The 18,302-nt window shown below is 37.6% G+C and overlaps 1 protein-coding gene across 2 annotated transcripts in view; it reads left to right on the top strand.

The window, feature by feature from the left end:
• Nucleotides 1-18,302, top strand: part of GRB14 (growth factor receptor bound protein 14) — a gene marked incomplete at both ends in the record, with an annotated part of 105,804 nt that overhangs the window by 70,490 nt on the left and 17,012 nt on the right. For both annotated transcript variants that reach the window (XM_084236304.1, XM_084236305.1), the window contains 3 exons: nt 11,460-11,581; nt 13,517-13,591; nt 16,532-16,669. In XM_084236304.1, coding sequence (XP_084092430.1) covers nt 11,460-11,581; nt 13,517-13,591; nt 16,532-16,669 — 335 coding nt within the window. The remainder of the gene's footprint in view (nt 1-11,459; nt 11,582-13,516; nt 13,592-16,531; nt 16,670-18,302) is intronic.

Below are 18,302 nucleotides of genomic sequence, written 5' to 3'. Positions count from 1 at the left end.
AACATCCTGATTTTGTTATGACTTTCTAATTTGTTTTTGCATCACTTTATGATGAGATTCTAGTTGTAGGCTCACTTTTATAAGTATTGAATTTAAAGTATATCAGCAATAATTCTCCTCTCATAAAAAACCAAGTTTTATAACTGGCATGTTTTACTTCATAGCCACTGGATGTCACTATAGTTCCCCAGATGGAGTCTTCTGCTTTTATACTTATTGGAGGTGGGGGGAGGTGCTTGGTGGACTTCAGTTTTAAGGCCTCTGGAACTTAATGGGATCCTTGTTTGTCTTGCTCCCATTTTGATTCCTAATTGAAGCTGTGGTATGAAGCAATAGCAATTAACACAATACCTCAAGCACATACCTGTAGACTGCTCTGGAAGAGGAATTAATTGTGTTTTAGTGTCATTGATAGGGACAGCTGAGATTTCCATTGTGAATATCATTGTGGAGTGGCTTTAATAAGCAAAATGAATGACTGGAGGCTTTTAATGAAACTATTTTTTTGTGTGTGCTACTAAACCCATGTGATCTCTTTAAGACAAAAGTAATGCACGGCGGCGATGAGAACTCTTTACAGCCCCCTGCTTTGAAGCTGCTCCTTCACATATTTTCTTTTTTATGAAGTCTGCACTAGTGTTTTCCTGTTGTCTGGAGCTGATATGCAGTTATCTTTTCTGTGCTGTTTGTAACCTCATAGTCATCAGAATTGTGACCACCCTCATCAAATACGAAAATAATTGTAAAGCCTTTAGGACATGTGTACTGTGCTTCCTTCTATACTGAGACTCATGTAGCCCTGACGTGAGCTTTGAAGAGACATAGTGTCCTGACATCACTGCAAAGCTGGAGATGAAAACATGAAATCAGCACAGGGTGGGGAGTACTCATAATAAAATCTGCCATCGGCTCCACCTGATTTTTCCTTCTCAGCATTCTTGTAGCCTGAGTTCAGGACTCATCATCTCTTCTCAAATATTATGTTAGGCTTGCAAATGGTCCTCTTGCCTCTGGTCATATCATTCAGACCTGATTCGCTTTGTGTTAGAAGACAAGGTTCTTTGCTGGGCTTGTCACACTTGTGGCCTGACTATTGCCTCTTATTTTTGCCTAATTCAGCCACTAGAAAACTGCCTGTGCCTCCCCGGTGGAGCAGCTGGTTGAGCACAGCGCTGTGAAGCTGTCCACAGCCTCCGCAGCGCCGGTTCGATTCCTGGCTGGCAGCAGACCTCTCTTGCCTCTCCTGTCTCGCCCGCTGCTCCCCTCAGCAGTGCTTTCAGTCCGTCTGCCTGTTCTGCTGCCCGCTCTGTCTCTCACCTTCCTATGACTCTGGCCTGTACCCCAGCTCTTGTATAAATAAAAACAAATCTTTAAAAAAAAACTTAGACAACTGCCTGTGCTTGCCTGCAGACTCTACAGTTTGTACTCCTTGCTTTCCTTGCTCATGCCATTAAGATTCTCAGGAAGTTCTTTCTCAGCCACCTTTACCTGACTGACTGCTCTACACCTTCCTAGGCTTACTTGGAATTTTAGTTTAAAATGGAATTATAGTATAACTAGTTGAGTGTTGTCTATAAATATTTGTGAAAACAAGGTAAAATGGAAACAGCTGCCTGAATGGACTGACAGCTAACCTAGCACCACAGTCTGGAGAGAGGAGAGTAAGAAAAGCATTTGGAGGCATCCCACGCTTAGCCTCCTGGTAGAGTCACCCTTTGTATCTGAGAGTGGGGAGTAAGATGCATCTGCCTCTTCCATATGTGCAGCCGCTGGGTGCAGACTTCTGCCGCTCAGATGTTATTCCTTGAGATCATCAGGATATGGCACCACCCGTTGTCATACATCCCTTAGGAAACTACAAATCTTGGAAATACCAGGAAGCACAGGAACAATTGAGTGGGAGGTGAAGCTCCCACAACTATACACTAGAGGTAGATGTGGAAAACAAGCACATTGGACCAAGAAATAGATAAGGCTGTTCAAGGGAGATTATTTATATTATCAACTGGAAAAGCAAAACCCAATGGTATTTAGAAAAAAGGAGGAAAGTTATAAATTGTAGTATATCTATAGCATCTAAGGTTATGCAGATTTTGATCATGTTTTTGTAATTCTTCCTTTGAAAACTGTGTGGGCAAATGCAAGATTGTAATGATGATAGTGTTATAGGGCAGAGAGGGGCACCCCAGACCCCGCAAACCTGCCTGCTCTTAAATAGGTTCTGCCATCCGCCGCAAACATCAGCACAAAACATATGAGACTTTAATGGGAAGGAACTTTAATACAATTAGGAAACAATACAGGAAAGGCAAAGAATCTAGTTTCTAAATCAAGAACCCAAAGTTACCTGTCCCCTCATGGGTAAAACTCCATCCAAATGGGACTGGCCCAGAGCAAGGCCCCAAAGCCTGCCACAAGTCCAAAGCATCTTCCAGTGGGGACCCACAGAAAAGGGTCAGAAACAACCAGACAAGCCCGGAAGGAAAAGAGCAAAATCAAAATCAAGATAAAAGCTGCCGTTGTCACCTCCCCACGGGTCTCACCCGCATCTGTGTCACCCCGTTCATCACCAAAAAACAAGCGCAGTTTCTTCACGTATCTCTAGGCTCCATGTGCCTCCTCCAGGTCTCCTTCTGGCTCCATCTTGTTTTCTTCCTCAGTCTCCTCTGCAGCTTCTTCTCTCCCTGCTCAGCCCCACCCTCCATTTGGGTGGGGCAGGGAACCTGGAACCTCCCTCTTTCCTGCGGACCACCCTGTTACAATAAAATGTGTGGGTATGTATACATAGATAGATAGATATAAATATATATGTATGTGTGTTTGTAGATATGATGGTTCCTAAATTTTGTGAAAAATAAAGGCACACTCATAGAACCAGAGAAAAAGGCAAGAAGAGAATTACTGAAATATACTTAAAGTATTTATTCCTGAGTGATAGGCATAAAGATGGATTTTGATTGTCAGCTTCAAATTTTCTGTAATGAAAGTAATTTTTTTTATTTTTATTTATTTATTTATTTTACTTATTTATACAAGCACTGGGTATAGTCAGAAGTGTGGGAGGGTAAAATAATTCACCAGAGCCAGAGCCGGCAATAGAAAAGACAGACTGACGAAATACACTGCTGAGGGGAGCAGCGGGCGAGACAGGAGAGGTCTGTCGCGCCACATGGGACCCTCGCTGGTGGCTGGGGATTGAACCAGCACTGCAGAGGCTGCAGGCAGTTTCACAACCCAGCACTCAATGGCTGCGCCACCAAGGGGGGGCCCAATATTTTTTTAAATAGATATAAAGGAATAAACATAATTTTAAAAACTTGTAAAAAGATTTTTAAAGCCTTCTTTCTAAAATCCAAGTTGCCCAAGTACTCACTCATCTCCTGCATTGCTGTTACATTTTCTGCAGTTGTCTTAATGATGATCATAGTATTCAGTCCTTGAGAGCTGGGACTCTGTGTACACATACATCTTTGTAAGTCAGATTTAGAACAAATAATGGTTTTTGAACTATATTATCCTGAACTGTAAGGAATTCATATTAAACAGATCAAACTAGTCAATGGATGGACTACAAAAGTATCTAGAAGGAAGAGACTTGGAAAAGAAGTCACATGTCATTTGCAAATGGAAATTCATGCTTAATCCTAATAGGATGCACTGGGTAACAGAATCTTGGAGGCTATTTTTAAGTTCTTCAGGTATTTACCCATTGGCTTGAGATAATATACATATAAACACTTTGTGGGAAACTAAGACTTTCTATGAACCCAAGTTGTGATCATTGAATCTCAGTTAACGTGAGGACTATTTCAATTTGTTAAAGCAGGATCCACAAAGACTTTTATAAACCCATCAAGCTTAGCTGTCAAGATTTTCCTTTATTGCACTTGGGGAGCTGATTCTGGTGGTGGCAATTTCCTAGAGGATCTTGCTGGCATTAAGTAGTTTTTTGGGGGGTTAAGGAACCTTTTAGAAATTGAGCCCTGTTTTATTCTTTGCTTCTCCAGTTTGTGTTTTGCTTGGTCAGAGGCTGTTCATTTTTATCTGAAAATAAGACTGACAAAATGTATGTAGTTTCTACCTAGCACGGAGAAGTACAAGGACCATTTGTCTCCTGGAGTTTCCTGTAACAAAGGTATACAAAGAATTGTTTTCTGGGCGAATTAGAGGTAAAAGCCACTTTTGTTTCTTCTCTTATCAAGTGATGAGAAGAGTAGGGACTCAGGTTTCTATTTGAGCCCCACACTGTACTTTCAGTAGATTCAGTGAAGAAATCCAGGCAGAAGGTCACAGGTGAACACTTTCCATTCCGAGAGGATTGAGGTTTTTTAAAAGACTTTGAAGTTAAATCAACAGTTTCAGAAGAAACTTCTTCTCATCTTCTCTTCTTTTTTCTTAAAGAAAAAGTTTCTGAAAATTAAATAGAAAACGGAATTTTAGGTAGTTACTATTATTTGGTAATATTTCGTCCTATTGCCATAAGATTTTACTAATGTGTCAGAAGCAAAATAAAACTTAAGACTTCACTAATGTACAGGTAACAAAATTAAAATTTATAGCAATATAAGCTTTTGTTTTAAAAGAAGTTTTTTTATTCTTTTTGAAGCTTTCTTTCCTCTTTCTCCTTTTTGGTTGCTGCATTAAAGTGATCTAAGAGAGTTTGTCTCTCATTTTCTGCTTACATATAGATATTTGATTGTTGTGATTCACTTTGCAATATCTAAAAAATACTTCACAAAGTTTTCTTAAAACAGACTTGAATTTGTGGAGTTTTAGTAATGCATTTTGTTATTGTATTTTAGATGGTTTGAGTTCATCTTAAAAATTGGTCTTTAAAAGAATCATTATGAATTTATGTAAAAGTTACCTGAGGTAAAATGTTTAAAAAAAAAAAAAGATACCTGGGGTCATTTCTTTTTTTTTTAAAGATTTATTTATTTATTCAAGAACCGGGGTACAGGCCAGATGTGCGGGAGGGTGAGAGGATTTACCAGAGACAGAGTGGGGAACAGAACAGGCAGACTGATGAAATACACTGCTGAGGGGAACAGCAGGCAATACAGGAGAGGTCTGTTTCGCCATGAGGGATTCTCGCTGACTGGCCGGGATCAAACCTGCGCTACAGAGGCTGTGGACAGCTTCACAGTGTGGTGCACAACCACCGGCACCACCAGGGAGGCCCTGGGGTCATTTCTTAATCATGTGTTGGCAGAGCTATGCTTCTTTCACGGCATTATATTGGAGTCCATTCATTGCCTTTCCCAGTTTCTGGTGGCTGCCATCACTGGTTGGCTTGTGGTCACATTGCCCCCCTTCTATCTGTGTCATATCTGCCATCTCTCTTGTAGGGATATTTGTGATTGGATTTAAGGATCACCTGTATAATGCAGAATAATCTCATCTCAGTATCCACCTGCAAAGACTCTGCCTGTGAGGTAACATTTACAGGTTCCAGAGATGAGGACCTGATGTCTTTAGAGCTGTTGTTCAGCCTATTGCAGATATTATAAGAATTAAGTACAGTAATGGAAAAGGTCTTAGATTGAGACATGCAGAGCTAGAGCATCCTTTATTTCTTGAATTTCTGAGTTTCCTGACTTAAGAGCAGACAGTTTAATCTTCTATTATTTATTTGCTTGATGAATTTTTCTTAGTCTTGTTGGGGGAAGTAGTCCATTCAAGTTGTGTGAGTGAGTTACATGCGGGTTTAAGATATTCCCAATTCAGGGTTCAGAATTACCTTTACTCCTTCAACACTCTGGTGGAGAAGTTAAGTCCTAGGAAGGACATTTGTCTAACTCTTGTCCACTTCTTCCATGTTTGGGAAATTCTTGCTTCTTTTAAGCATATTGCCTGTACCATAAAGCCCCTTAATTGCATGACCTTCTTTTAACCTTCCCATGCTTCTTCTGAGGGACTTGGTGCTGCTGCAGAGCTTTTCCGCATTCTGGGATGCTGTGGACTCATCTGCCTCAGTTGTTGCTTCTCTACCCTCCAGATTGGAGGGCTTCTCCTTGAGGCTAATGGTGTCCTCAGGCTACACTCTGGTTTGAACCACACATTACCGTTAAAGTTATGTGAAGTTTTACCATCAACCCCTCACCCTGAAAGGATTGGGAGAGGGGCTGGATGTGGGACAACTGGGACCTACACCACCCACTTACTCTCTAACTCCCCATCAGTCCCTACTCCATGCTTTCCCCCACTAATCCAGCCCCTTTCCCAGAGGACTGAGGGTAGATCCCTATATGAGGCAATTGAAGATTGGCTAGACATGATTCTCCCCAAGCAGTTATATTTGTCAAAGATTGGTAAAGTCTATTTTGAAGCTCAAAGCAAAGAAAATATATCGCTGTCATATTTTCCCTCCCTATATAGTGTATCTTGAGGGCAGAACATATGCTATTTCCTTAGTGGTAGAGAGAGGTAATGGTTATAAAGAAATACAAGGGAGGGCCTCCCTGGTGGCCTAAGGGTTAATCTCAGAACTACCACCATGACGACCCTCCATAGTGGCTTGAGTTGGATCCCTGGCCAGGTAGCTAACCCACACATGGTGCAGCAGACCTCTCCTGTTTCTCCCACTGCTCCCCTTAGCAGTGTATTTCAGTAGCTATGCCTTTTCTGTTCCCCACTCTATCTCTGGTGAATCCTCTCACACCTGCCCCCACACATCCAGCCTACGCCCCAGTTATTATATGCAAAAATAAATAAAATCTTAAAAAAAAAAAGAAATACAAGTGGTTAAAATATTTAATACCTTGCAGTTTATTTTTTTCACTGCAGTTACAATGAATATAGATACAGTACTTTGCATTTACTGTGTTTAATAATGTGAACCTGTTTCGTAAGCTTGAAAATAACCTGCTGGGTATCTGTGGGAAGTACATAAAAGTGAGGATAGAAAGGTTGTTAAGGATGCAACTTCCCACTTGATATCTCAGTAGCCATTGGATCACTCTGCAAATCACATTTTTTACATTTATTAATGGCAGCTCAGCCCCTCCAAGTGCTTAGGCCACAAACATTGGTATCTCCTTTAACTGCCCTCTCTCTTTCACTCCACATCCGATTTATCAGCAAATCCTGTTGACTGTATCTTCAGAATTTATCCACAGTCTGCCTGCTTCTTCCAAGTCCAGTGCTGTCACTCTCATCCAGGCCACATCATCTCTCCCCTTGTTAATTACAACAGTCTACTAAATTGCCTTTCTGCTTTCACCAGTAAGCCTTTTAAGACCAGTTTTTCACTCAGCAGTCGATGTGATCCAATGAAAATCCATGTCAGTTCATGTTATTTCTCTGTTCAGGATGACTTTCATATAACTCAGAGGAAATGCCAAATCCTTACTGTGAACTGCAGGGCTTTATCATTCCCTACCCCCATCACTGCAGTTTCTCTGACATCTCCTGGTATTCTCCCATTTGCTCACTCAGCTTCAGCCACATTAATCTCCTTGCTATGCTTCAAACATGCCAGCTTTGCTCTTGCCTCAAGGGCTTCCTCTAGGTGTCTGCTTGGCTCATGCCCTCTTCTCCTCGGGGTGTTTGTTCAAACATTACTTTCTCAAGGAGGCCTTCCTTGGCAATGTATTGGAAATGAATTATTGTCCCTTATGCATCCTTTCTGTCCCTGCCCTGCGCTGTTTTCTTCCAGTGTTTATTGCCAGCTTTAAAGATTTACATTTTATATATTGTCTGTATCCTCCCATTGGAATGAACAATCTTTCTTTTTTTTTGCTAATAACCTTGCCCCTTCTTACATAATATATATAAAGGTATCATGGTTTATAACAATATCCCTCTTTCTGACTATTAAAAAACCTTCTACTTCACTAGATAGTGATTTTTGACTGTCTTGGCCACTACAGAATCCCTGGCACCAAGATGAATGTCTGACATGTGATAGGCCTTGATAAGTATTTGTTGAATGGACTTAGCTCATAGCAAGGAGGAAGTAGGCAAGTTTTATTGAGCAGGGATTATATTGATACAAATGTTTTATAAAGTTTATTGTGATATTAGTGTCTAGATTTGGGTTGGGAGAATGATAATAGTAGAGGTTTGAAGATTAGTTCTGAAAAGGTGAAGATCTAAATTGTAGTATTAACAATGGGAATGGGTGAGTGGGGGGTGATGTTGCTTGTGTAAGAGTCATTCAGAGGAAAAATTTCTGATATCTGAGGATGACAAGAGTGAAATTTATTGGAGTGGATATAGAGAAAGATGTACTGGAGATAGGGGAATTTAGAAAAAGCCCAGTTTGAGAGAGAAAAAAAAATTGACTGTTTTCAAGGTTAATTTTTTTTTTGGTAAGAGGTACATAATATGCTATTCTTTTTTAAAAAGATTTCTTTATACATACAAGAACTGGGGTGTAGACAAGAGGTGTGGGGGGTGAGAGGATTCACCAGAGACAGAGTGGGGAGCAGAACAGGTGGATCTACTGAAATTCACCACTGAGTGGAGCAGCGGGTGAGACAATAGAGGTCTGCCGCACCATTTGGGTAACTCCTTGGCTGGAGAGTGGAGTCATGTTGCAGTGGCTGGCGAGAGCTTGATAGCATGTGCTTTAATCCTGGTGCCACCTGGGAGGCTCTTATCCATTTTTAAATGTATAGTTCATTGGTGTTAGGTTCATTCACATTGTTGTGTTAGGTTCATTCACATTGTTGTGTAACAATAACCATCATCCATCTTAGAACATTTTATCTTACCATAGCAAAACTCTCTACCTATTAAGTAAGAGCTCCTCATTCCTTCCCTCTTCCCCTCAACCACCATTCTATGTCCTGTCTCATAAAGTGTTAAAAACAAAACATCTGAATAAATTTAAAGATCTAATTTGCCTTATTCAAGGATTCATGAATCAGGCAACATGCCATCTAGCTAGTGTGACACTCCCAAGGGTTGTACAAAATGGAAGGTTTTTTTTTAATAGTCAGAAAAAAGGTACAATGTTGTAAACCATGTTACCTCAATTTAAAAAAAAATATGAAAAATACAAGAGGGAGGCACAAAGTTCTTAACAAAAGAAAGGAAAGATTGTTTCAGGCAAGGGTAAGAGGGGGAGAGGCAAGTCTTATGCAGATTACCTCACCAGTGCTAACCAGGAAATTCCAGATTGATTGGTTTAAAATTCCACTTTTGGGAGAGGCTAAAACTGCAGTTAGGATGCTCATAAGTCTTCCTGGGGCCTGGTATAAGTGACTTTGTATTGGAATTTTAACAATTTAACGATGAAATCATACAGTATCTCTTCTGTTTTATTTGTCTGATTTTATGGAGAATAATTCCTTTAAGTTTTATCCATGTTATAACATGTGTTGGAATTTCATTCCTATTTAAGGCAAAATATTCCATTGTATATGCTACATTTTGTATATCCAACCATTTGTTGATGGACATTAGAATGTTTCCACCTTTTGGCTTTTCTGAATGATGGTGCTATATGCATTGGTCTACACATAGCTGTTCCAGCCCCTGCTTTCACCTTTTTTGGGTTGCAGATTCAGAAACACAATTGCTGAAAATGTTCAATATTTTGAGGAGCATCACACTGACTTTGACTTTAGACAAACTGTTGGAGATGGTGGAGAGTCTTAACAGTTAGGATTGGAGTAAGAATGAAAGCAAAGGTGTCCAGAGGTTTCACATCAAGGAACTTGACAGACCTGATAACTGAAGAGAGGAGAGATAATTAGTTCAGAGAAAAAGAGAAAATTGTTGAGCCAAGGACTGCGTCTTAGGAGGGAGAAGGAGCTATGAACATTAGTAGTCAGTGAGACAGAAAAAGAGCAATCACAGTTAGGAACAGAACCCTGAGTGTTGATACACACTTAGCTCAAACTCATCCATATTCATTGAGCACTCTTAGAAGAACTTCCTTTCAGATGAATAAACTTCTCCTTAAATATAACATTACTTTCAAGGGTTCGGGTGTTTTAGGTCACAGATCACTACTGAGAGTTGAATTTCTGAAACACAGATAGTTTTCAAAAGGGTCCAAGAAGCACCTAAAGAAAACAAAGAATTTTGTATTCCTTATTTGGCTGTTCTCTTTCTTGCTTGTGCTAGTAATCTCACATTTGTTTTTCTTGAAACTTTTTTTTTTTTTGTAGTGTGACATTCATTAAGAAAAGTGACCAAACCTATATAGAAGAATTCTCAACCATTGCATGTACCTGAGTATCCAACACCTAAGACAAGGAACAATATATTTTCCACATCCCAATGGTTCCCTTGACACTCCTGTTCACTCACCCACTATTCCCATTATCCTGATTGTGATGCCATATGTTTATTTTATTTGTTTTGTTCCTCACATGAATAGAATCATGTCTGTACTCTGCTTTTGACTTATTTCATTTAATATTACATTTGTAAAATTCATCAATGCAGTTGTAGCATATATTCCACTGATTTTACATAGTTTATTCATTCTCATGTTCATATGACTTTGGATAGTTTCCATCTTGGGGCTGTCCTGATTAGGCTTATTATGAACAACATAGCTTCTTATTACAATAAAAATTGTGCATGCTGGCCCTCCCCAGTGTTGCAGTGGGTTGAGTGCGGTGCTGTGGAGCTGTCTGCAGCCTCTGCAGTGTGGGTTCCATTCCCAGCCAGCCAGGGAGATACCCACATGGCACAGCAGACCTCTTCTGTCTCACCCGCTGCTCCCCTCAGCAGTATATTTCGGTCTGTCTGCCCGTTCTGCTCCCCATTCTGTCTCTGATGAATCCTTTCACCCTTCCACACCTATGGCCTGTACCCCAGGTCTTGTATAAAAACAAATAAATCTTTTAAAAAATTGTGCGTGTTGTTTTCTGTTTTTTCAAGCAAGTTATCATTGCTTATTTCATTTAGTGCCTTTCCTATTAAGAGTTTTTCTACCCTATCCACTTATTTTCATTGTTAATACAAAATCTATTTGCCTGAATTTTAGTTCTGAAAGTACAAAGTACCATATGAAAATAGGCTTCTTCAAAAATTATATGTGCTTATATTAAATTTTTACTTTTAAAGCTTTTGCTTTAATTGTTCTCAGCTATTCAGATTATGTGTCTTAAATTCATATTCAAACTGTCAAAATTTCATGGGGTGAATTGTTTGACCTTGAGGCAAATATTTGTGTTTTGGAGTCATTATGAGCTGGAGGAATAGAATAGCTCCCATATCTGTAATGAAAATTTATTATCAAATTTATAATTTACATAGCAATAAAAGGAGTTTGGAATTAGCAAAAAGCACATTGTGATATTTTATATCATTTTTCTTTTCAGGTTGCAGTCTGCATTGATGTAAAAATCAACAATACTAATTCAAATTGATGAAAATTTTATCATTTTGGCTTTTTCAGAATTGAATTGGAATTTGCTATATATATAATCTGTCTGGGTTCATCCATCCATCTATTCATATATCTGTCAACATAATCAATAAAACATTCTTTACAGAAAGAACAATAGAAGACCATGAGCTGGTGATTGAAGTGCTATCTAACTGGGGAATGGAAGAAGAAAATAAGCTATACTTTAGAAAAAATTATGCCAAATATGAATTCTTTAAAAACCCAATGGTAAGTGAAATTACTATTAATAGTGTGGAAAAAATGAATGAATTAAATTTATTTTATTTATGTCAAGTCACTATTCACAAATCATATACAGTATTATAACCAATATTAACACAATAAAAATACAATTAAAATTTTAAAAAATCAATATCAATAAAATACAATTCTCTATTTGGTAAGATTGTAGTTCTTTAAAATTATAATTATAATCACATTCCTTCTCTGACAATGATTAGTTAGCACCATACACAGAAGTTCATATGTACAGGTGAATTTTTTTAACCATAATGGCAAAAAGTTTGAATTGACTAAGATGGATTTGGATAAGTTACTTAATTTAAAAGTACTGAGAATCCTAGCTTTGGGGAACAATTGCTTTCCTTCTCAGAAAAAAATTCTGCTGTACATTTGATTTGGGCAATGAATATCAATATATATTCTCAAGCAGTTTCCAAAATTTTATAGGTCAACACTTTTCACAGAATTAAGGAAATTTAAAGAGAAAATTTTTAAAGTAAAAATAGACTGATAACTGTTGGAAGTGATATAACTTTGCCAGAAATTTAAGATTGACATGAATCTTGCTGTTTCAAATTATTTTGTTTTCAAAGCAATAATTACTGAGCTAAGTAGAAATGAGATAAAGATCAGTGCATTATCTAGTAAATACTACTTTCATTATAGTCCTCTTTAAAAAGAAAGTAAATGTATGTCACATTCTAATGAAGACAAGGGATCTGGAGAAGTCAGAATAGCCTCTGGGCTCATTATTTTAAATTGTTTTGTCTCTGCAGCTGTAGCATATTTTTACACTAAGTTTTGGATAATTGGATTGAAATGAAGCTTTATGAAAAATATATGATACACGCCATAGTAGAATATTTTCAAACCCTGAAAGACCTCTTATATTTGCTTTTTACTTGAACCTATTAGGAGATACATAATGGGATGATCTTTAACAACAAAAAAAAAGAGTCCTAATAAAATTTTATAGAATTTGAAGGGAAATTGTTTTCTTGTTGTGAATCTTTATTAAAAGCAAGAAGTTACAAGTCATATTTAAAGACATGGTGTTTGTTTATTTAAACAAGGCTGTACATTTATTTTGTAGACCTGGAGTAGTAGTTGTCAACTGGGGATGGAGGCAATTTGACAATGTCTGGAGATATTTTTGGTTATCATAACTGAGGGTCAGGAGGGATGATTGTGTGTAGAGACCATGAATGCTACTAAACATCCTACAATGCATGGGACAGCCTCCCACATCTTAGACCAAATGTTAGTAGAATTACTATTGAACAACCCTGTCCAATTGGAAAACAGTAGAATATATTTTCTAAAGTTTGTCTTACCATACAAATTATCTAGGGGAGTACTTATTAACAATACAGGACCTACCCAGTCCTACTGAATCATTCACTCCCTATTTTAAACAATCACCCTGGGTTAATTTTAGTAACTTTGGAAAGCAGTAGGTGCAAAGACAGGACTTTTAGCTCCCTAGCTCTAGTATAAGTCCTGGCTCCTCAATACTGTGGGCAGTGATTGTGGCTAGTGCTAGTCTTTTTACTTCTCTGAGCCTTGACTTTATAAAGATTGACTGGATAGTCCTTTAGCACCTGCTGGAATGGTTGCAGGACTTAATGAAGAGCTATGGAATTAAGCAGGCTGTAGACTTGAAGGCATTGTTTTATAATTCATAGTAGGTGGCTCTCTCTGCATATGTTCATTTGAGAGTATTTTCTAATCTTTGGGGCTTATATACCTTACCTTCTCATTAAGAAACCTGAGGGAAAAGTCCAGGAACTGCATTCACTTGAAGTAAATTTTAAATTCTGATTTATTTAAAGAACTTTTGCTTTAAATTACTGTATTGATCATGATGGAATCTTTTCTAGCACGGGTTTTGGGGTGATGTAACCTGTGTCTTTTCGTCAGTATTTTTTCCCAGAGCATATGGTGTCCTTTGCAACTGAAACCAATGGTGAAATATCCCCCACACAGATTTTGCAGGTAAAATACATTTTCATTAAAGTATGTAAGTAGTAATATCATAAATGGAAACTTTAAGGTTCATATTTATACATTGTCAGATATTGAAATGTTATGACTTGCAATGACTAATTTTTGCTGGAGGTAAAATTGAAAACAGAAGAGAAAAACCCCAGATAGGAATTCCCTATGTAGATAAAGCCCTTTAATGATTTTTTTTCTTTCTCATTTTGGCCAATAGTCAAAGGATTTTAAGTATTTGGAAAAAAATGTGTATCATGAAAGGAAACTTGTAGAGTTTTGCTCTGCGATGTGTTGAAATATTATGTTAGTCTTCATAAACTGAAATTCCTAATAAATTGTAGACATTTTACTAACATATTTGATATTAGCCTTTATAATAAATGGCTTCAATCCTCTGTGTGGAAAATAATTAGTCATTAAGTGAAAGAAGAAAAAGATATCAACTATCTATTTTATACAATATTTGTAGTAATTCTGATGGAAATACTTGAATAGAATTGTGAAATATTCTTAGCAGAATGGACATTAGTTCACTATTTAAATAAAAATTCTAGTTTTGCAATGGTTTGGTTCATTTCTCTCAAATTGTTAGTGGCTTTAGGCAATCATTTTCTGAGATATTTTCATTAAAATAGTTTCAGTTATTTAATTTTTGATCTGTAGATTTCACATCAGAAGCTATGCAGTTAACCAGTTGATATTGAACAATGTCTTTTTATTAGTTCCTGTCTGTCTGAAGCACCAGGCATCCCCAAACCCATTCAAAAGTCTTTGATCTTTAGTAAGGAAAACTTTGAATATTTCCAGTATAGATATGACATTAAATATATTGGGTAGGTAAACCCTTCAAAGATTTGTTTTTGTGGTTTTTTTTCCTAGACTTTTATATAGGTTAGATTTCATTTTTGTGCTTTAGAATATTTTAAAATTCTGATTATTTTTAAGAGATTTTTCTAAAGGCCATGCCTATGCTCCTGGGCTTGCAGACACCCTGCCAGAATGTCAGGTGGATTGCAGCGGCAGTGTCTGGGACCCTTCTCATGTCTGATGACAGGGCGGTGTGTTGGGAGTTTTCTTCTACTCCTTTCCCAAATTCTCCTAATAGAATTATATTGCTTTAATGTTAAATTATAAACAGGAGAAAAGGCATAGCTTTGGAATCAGGTAGTCCTGCATGTGCCCCTGACCCTTTCTCTCCACTGAGGCAATGTTTCCACTTTTTAAAACGTTTCTTCTTCTATTAGTGTGACCTCTCTGACTTGCTTTTTAAAATTTAATTGGTTTGGTTTAATAACTTGGAAAGCACTCAAACTAAAAAAACGACTTCCCTGTTTTGCATGTCAATTAATTAATAACTGTGGCTCATTAAGTTAAAAATTTTTTTTAAGTAATTTACTTGGAAAAAAACAAAAATACCTACTATCAGTGTTTCCCTCAGTAGCCTTTTAAAATGTTACATTGTTTAAGCTAATAATTTTTCTTACTTTCAGTGTTTCCATTTTGCATTTGTTTATTCATGTGGCTTCTGCTTTTAATGAACACTAATGTGTTTCCACTGTCTTATTAAGGATGCTCAGCACAGCCACTCAGAGCTATTCCTTTTCTTTCTTCTTTTCCTCACTAACAATGTTCCCTGCCTCAGTTAATTATTATTGTGTAACAAACTATTCTAAACATTAATGGACTAAGTACCCACTCACATTTTGCCAAGTTGGTGGGTCAGGAATTTGGGATGGGGTTAGCTGTGTGGATTATCTCTTGAGGCGCAAGGACTAGAGGTGTGGGAACTTGAGGATCCCCTACTTTTCACTATGTGTGCCTGTGCTCCATGGACTCTCTTTCTTCATATATTGATCACCCTCCAGGACTTTTCCAGTTGCATGGGGCTTTTTACTGCACAGTGGTCTCAGTGTAGTCACATTTCACAAGTCAGGTTTCCAAGAGTTAAGTAGTGGAAACCATCCAACCAGTTAAGGATGTCAGCTGGCTGTAGCCAACTATTACTCCTGCCATATTCTTTTAGTCAAAGCAGTCATAAGTCTTGGTTATAGTCAAGGGACCCGAGAAATAGACACCTCTTCTTGGTTCACTGGCAAGATCACATTGCAGTAGCCTATGTGGAGTGAAAGATATTGTTGCCATTCTCTTTGGAAAACAAAACCAGTCATAGAATTATGGCGGATAGAATAGAGATCGTTTGCTTCACCCTTATCAAAGAGGTGAACTTTGCTGAACAAGCTTAGTAATTAAATAATTGGAGTCAGGCTTCTAGTCTTTTTTTTTTTTTTAAGATTTTTTTTTAATTATTTATTTATACAAGCACTGGGTACAGTCAGAAGCGTAGTAAGGTGAGAGAATTCACCAGAGCCAGAGCAGGGAACAGAACAGGCAGACTGATGAAATGCACTGCTGAGGGGAGCAGCTGGCGGCAGGAGAGGTCTGCGCACCATGTGGGACCCTCTCCCGTGGCCGGGGATCGAACAGGTGCTGCAGAGGCTGCGGGCAGCTTCGCAGCCCAGCGCTCAACCGCTGCGCCACCAGGGGAGGCCCTCTAGTCTTTTTTATACCAGAATGACATTGAAGTTGATAAGTAATCTCATGGAAAATCATAGGAAAGGCTGAAAACTATAAAGACATAACTCCATAACTAAAATCCAGTTTTTCAAGTGGACATTAAAGTAGCATATAATGTTGGTGTTTTGCGAAGTTTTGATCATTTAGAATGTATACTTTATGAATATAGTTTCATGTGAAATTTACCTCATGTTTTTGAAAGACTGATTTCTTTTGTTTTTATATAAATTGTCATTTCTGTAATGGTGTATAAATGGGATCAACAATTTGATTTTGCATTTATATTTGAAATCTTCACAGGGTTGGTATAAGGATACAATATCATTTATTCAAAAAGTTTGAGAGTTTGGATTTTTCTTACAGATGTTTCTGAGTTCAAGCACATATCCTGAAATACATGGCTTCTTACATGCAAAAGAACAGGGAAAGAAGTCCTGGAAAAAGATTTATTTCCTTCTAAGAAGATCTGGTTTATATTTTTCTACTAAAGGGACATCAAAGGTAAATTGAAATATCTGTGCTATATTATGAATCATGTGTAAGTTGTAAGCTAAAATGGGTTCTACTTTATTACTTGATTTCAATGGCTGATCTTTTTTTTATGCCAAACATTTTCATAATCTGCTTAAAAACTAAATATTATTCTTTATTTCCTACTAATTTCAACATAAATCCTTTGATGGAATCTGGATGCTCATAGTTCAGTACCATATACCTTGCTCATTTCTTCCCTCATTGATTCATCCCTTTTCCTTATCCTAGACTGCAGATTTTGAGGCCCAATGTAGGCCACATCTTTTCTCTTTACCGTGGTCAACACTACTGATTTTGCCCACCTCTGGACTTCAGTTGATGTTGATGGAGTTAGTAACACCCAGCTGAGTCTGTTACTGCTCTTTAATTCTGTTGTGTGTATTAGTTTCATCTCCTTAACTAGATTGTAAATTCCTGAAGGAAGTTACCATATTGTGATCAAGGGTAGATGTAATTATTTGTGTGCTTGTATATATCTAACTATGCATATAGTTACCTAGACATACATAATGTAGATATCATGTACATGTATACAATCACTTATGTATCACGTATGTTAATTCCCACAGTGCTCAGCATTATGTAGTCTGTGTTTCTATGTAGTCTAAAAGATGTCAGCTGTGACATATGGTCTCTATTTTGGAAGTGTTGACTTTAATGTAATTCATTGATATCTTTTAAGTAAGACTACTTTTGAGAGTTTTCATGAGGTTATTTTAATTTTATTTCATTTGTCTGTTGTCAGAAACAACATTGTTGCTTCTTTATGGATAAGCTGTCATTTTTTTCTGGCTGCTTTTCAATGTTATTATAAACATTGGTGTTCAGTAATTTTCCTCTCATATTTGTAGGTGTGTTCAAACATATTCAGCTAAATCATGCTTGATTCTTAACATACACTTTCAGTCTGTAAACTCATATTTTCCTTTGATGCTCGAAATGTTCATCCGTTATTTATTTCTCATTCTCATTATTTGATCCATTAACTTTCCAGTAGAATTTTCTGTCTTGGCTAGTCACGGCACCAGGTGTCCCTTTGCTTATGACTGCCTAATACAAATTTCTGCCTCTGTCTTCACATGACTTTCTCCTCTTTCTCTGTGTATCTCTTGTAGGGACAATTCTCACTGAATTTTGGGCCTACCAGGATAATCTCAGATGATCTCATCTCTTGATCCAACTTAATTACATCTGCAAAGACCTTTTTTTTACAAAAAGTGAAATATTCAGTTTCTTGGTGTTAGGGCATATACATATCTTTTTGGAAGCTATCATTCAACTCACTACAGGAAGCCAGTGAAAAATTTTGAGAAAAAGAATGAAATGATCAAGTCATAAGAAGATTAGTATGACCATAGGTAGGTTAAAAATCAAGGAGAAAGAGGAAGAGTTGGGGTGGGAGCAAGGGAGACAGAGAGTGGAGGCACAGAGAGAGAGAGCTCTGGGTTCGGGGGAGAGGAAGAGAGAGAAGATTCTCACACACACAGAGATTGACTGGAGGCTTAGATGATCATTTCAGTAACCCAGGGTGGAGGTGATGAGTCTAACCTAGGATGAACAATGAAGAAAGGAATAAAGGGATAGATTAAATGGTAAATGG

This window comes from Talpa europaea (genome assembly GCF_964194135.1).
Source record: "Talpa europaea genome assembly, chromosome: 1".
NCBI classification, from domain to species: Eukaryota; Metazoa; Chordata; class Mammalia; order Eulipotyphla; family Talpidae; genus Talpa; species Talpa europaea.
Note: the sequence above shows the minus strand (reverse complement) of the source record. Positions and strands in the feature narration are given on the sequence as shown.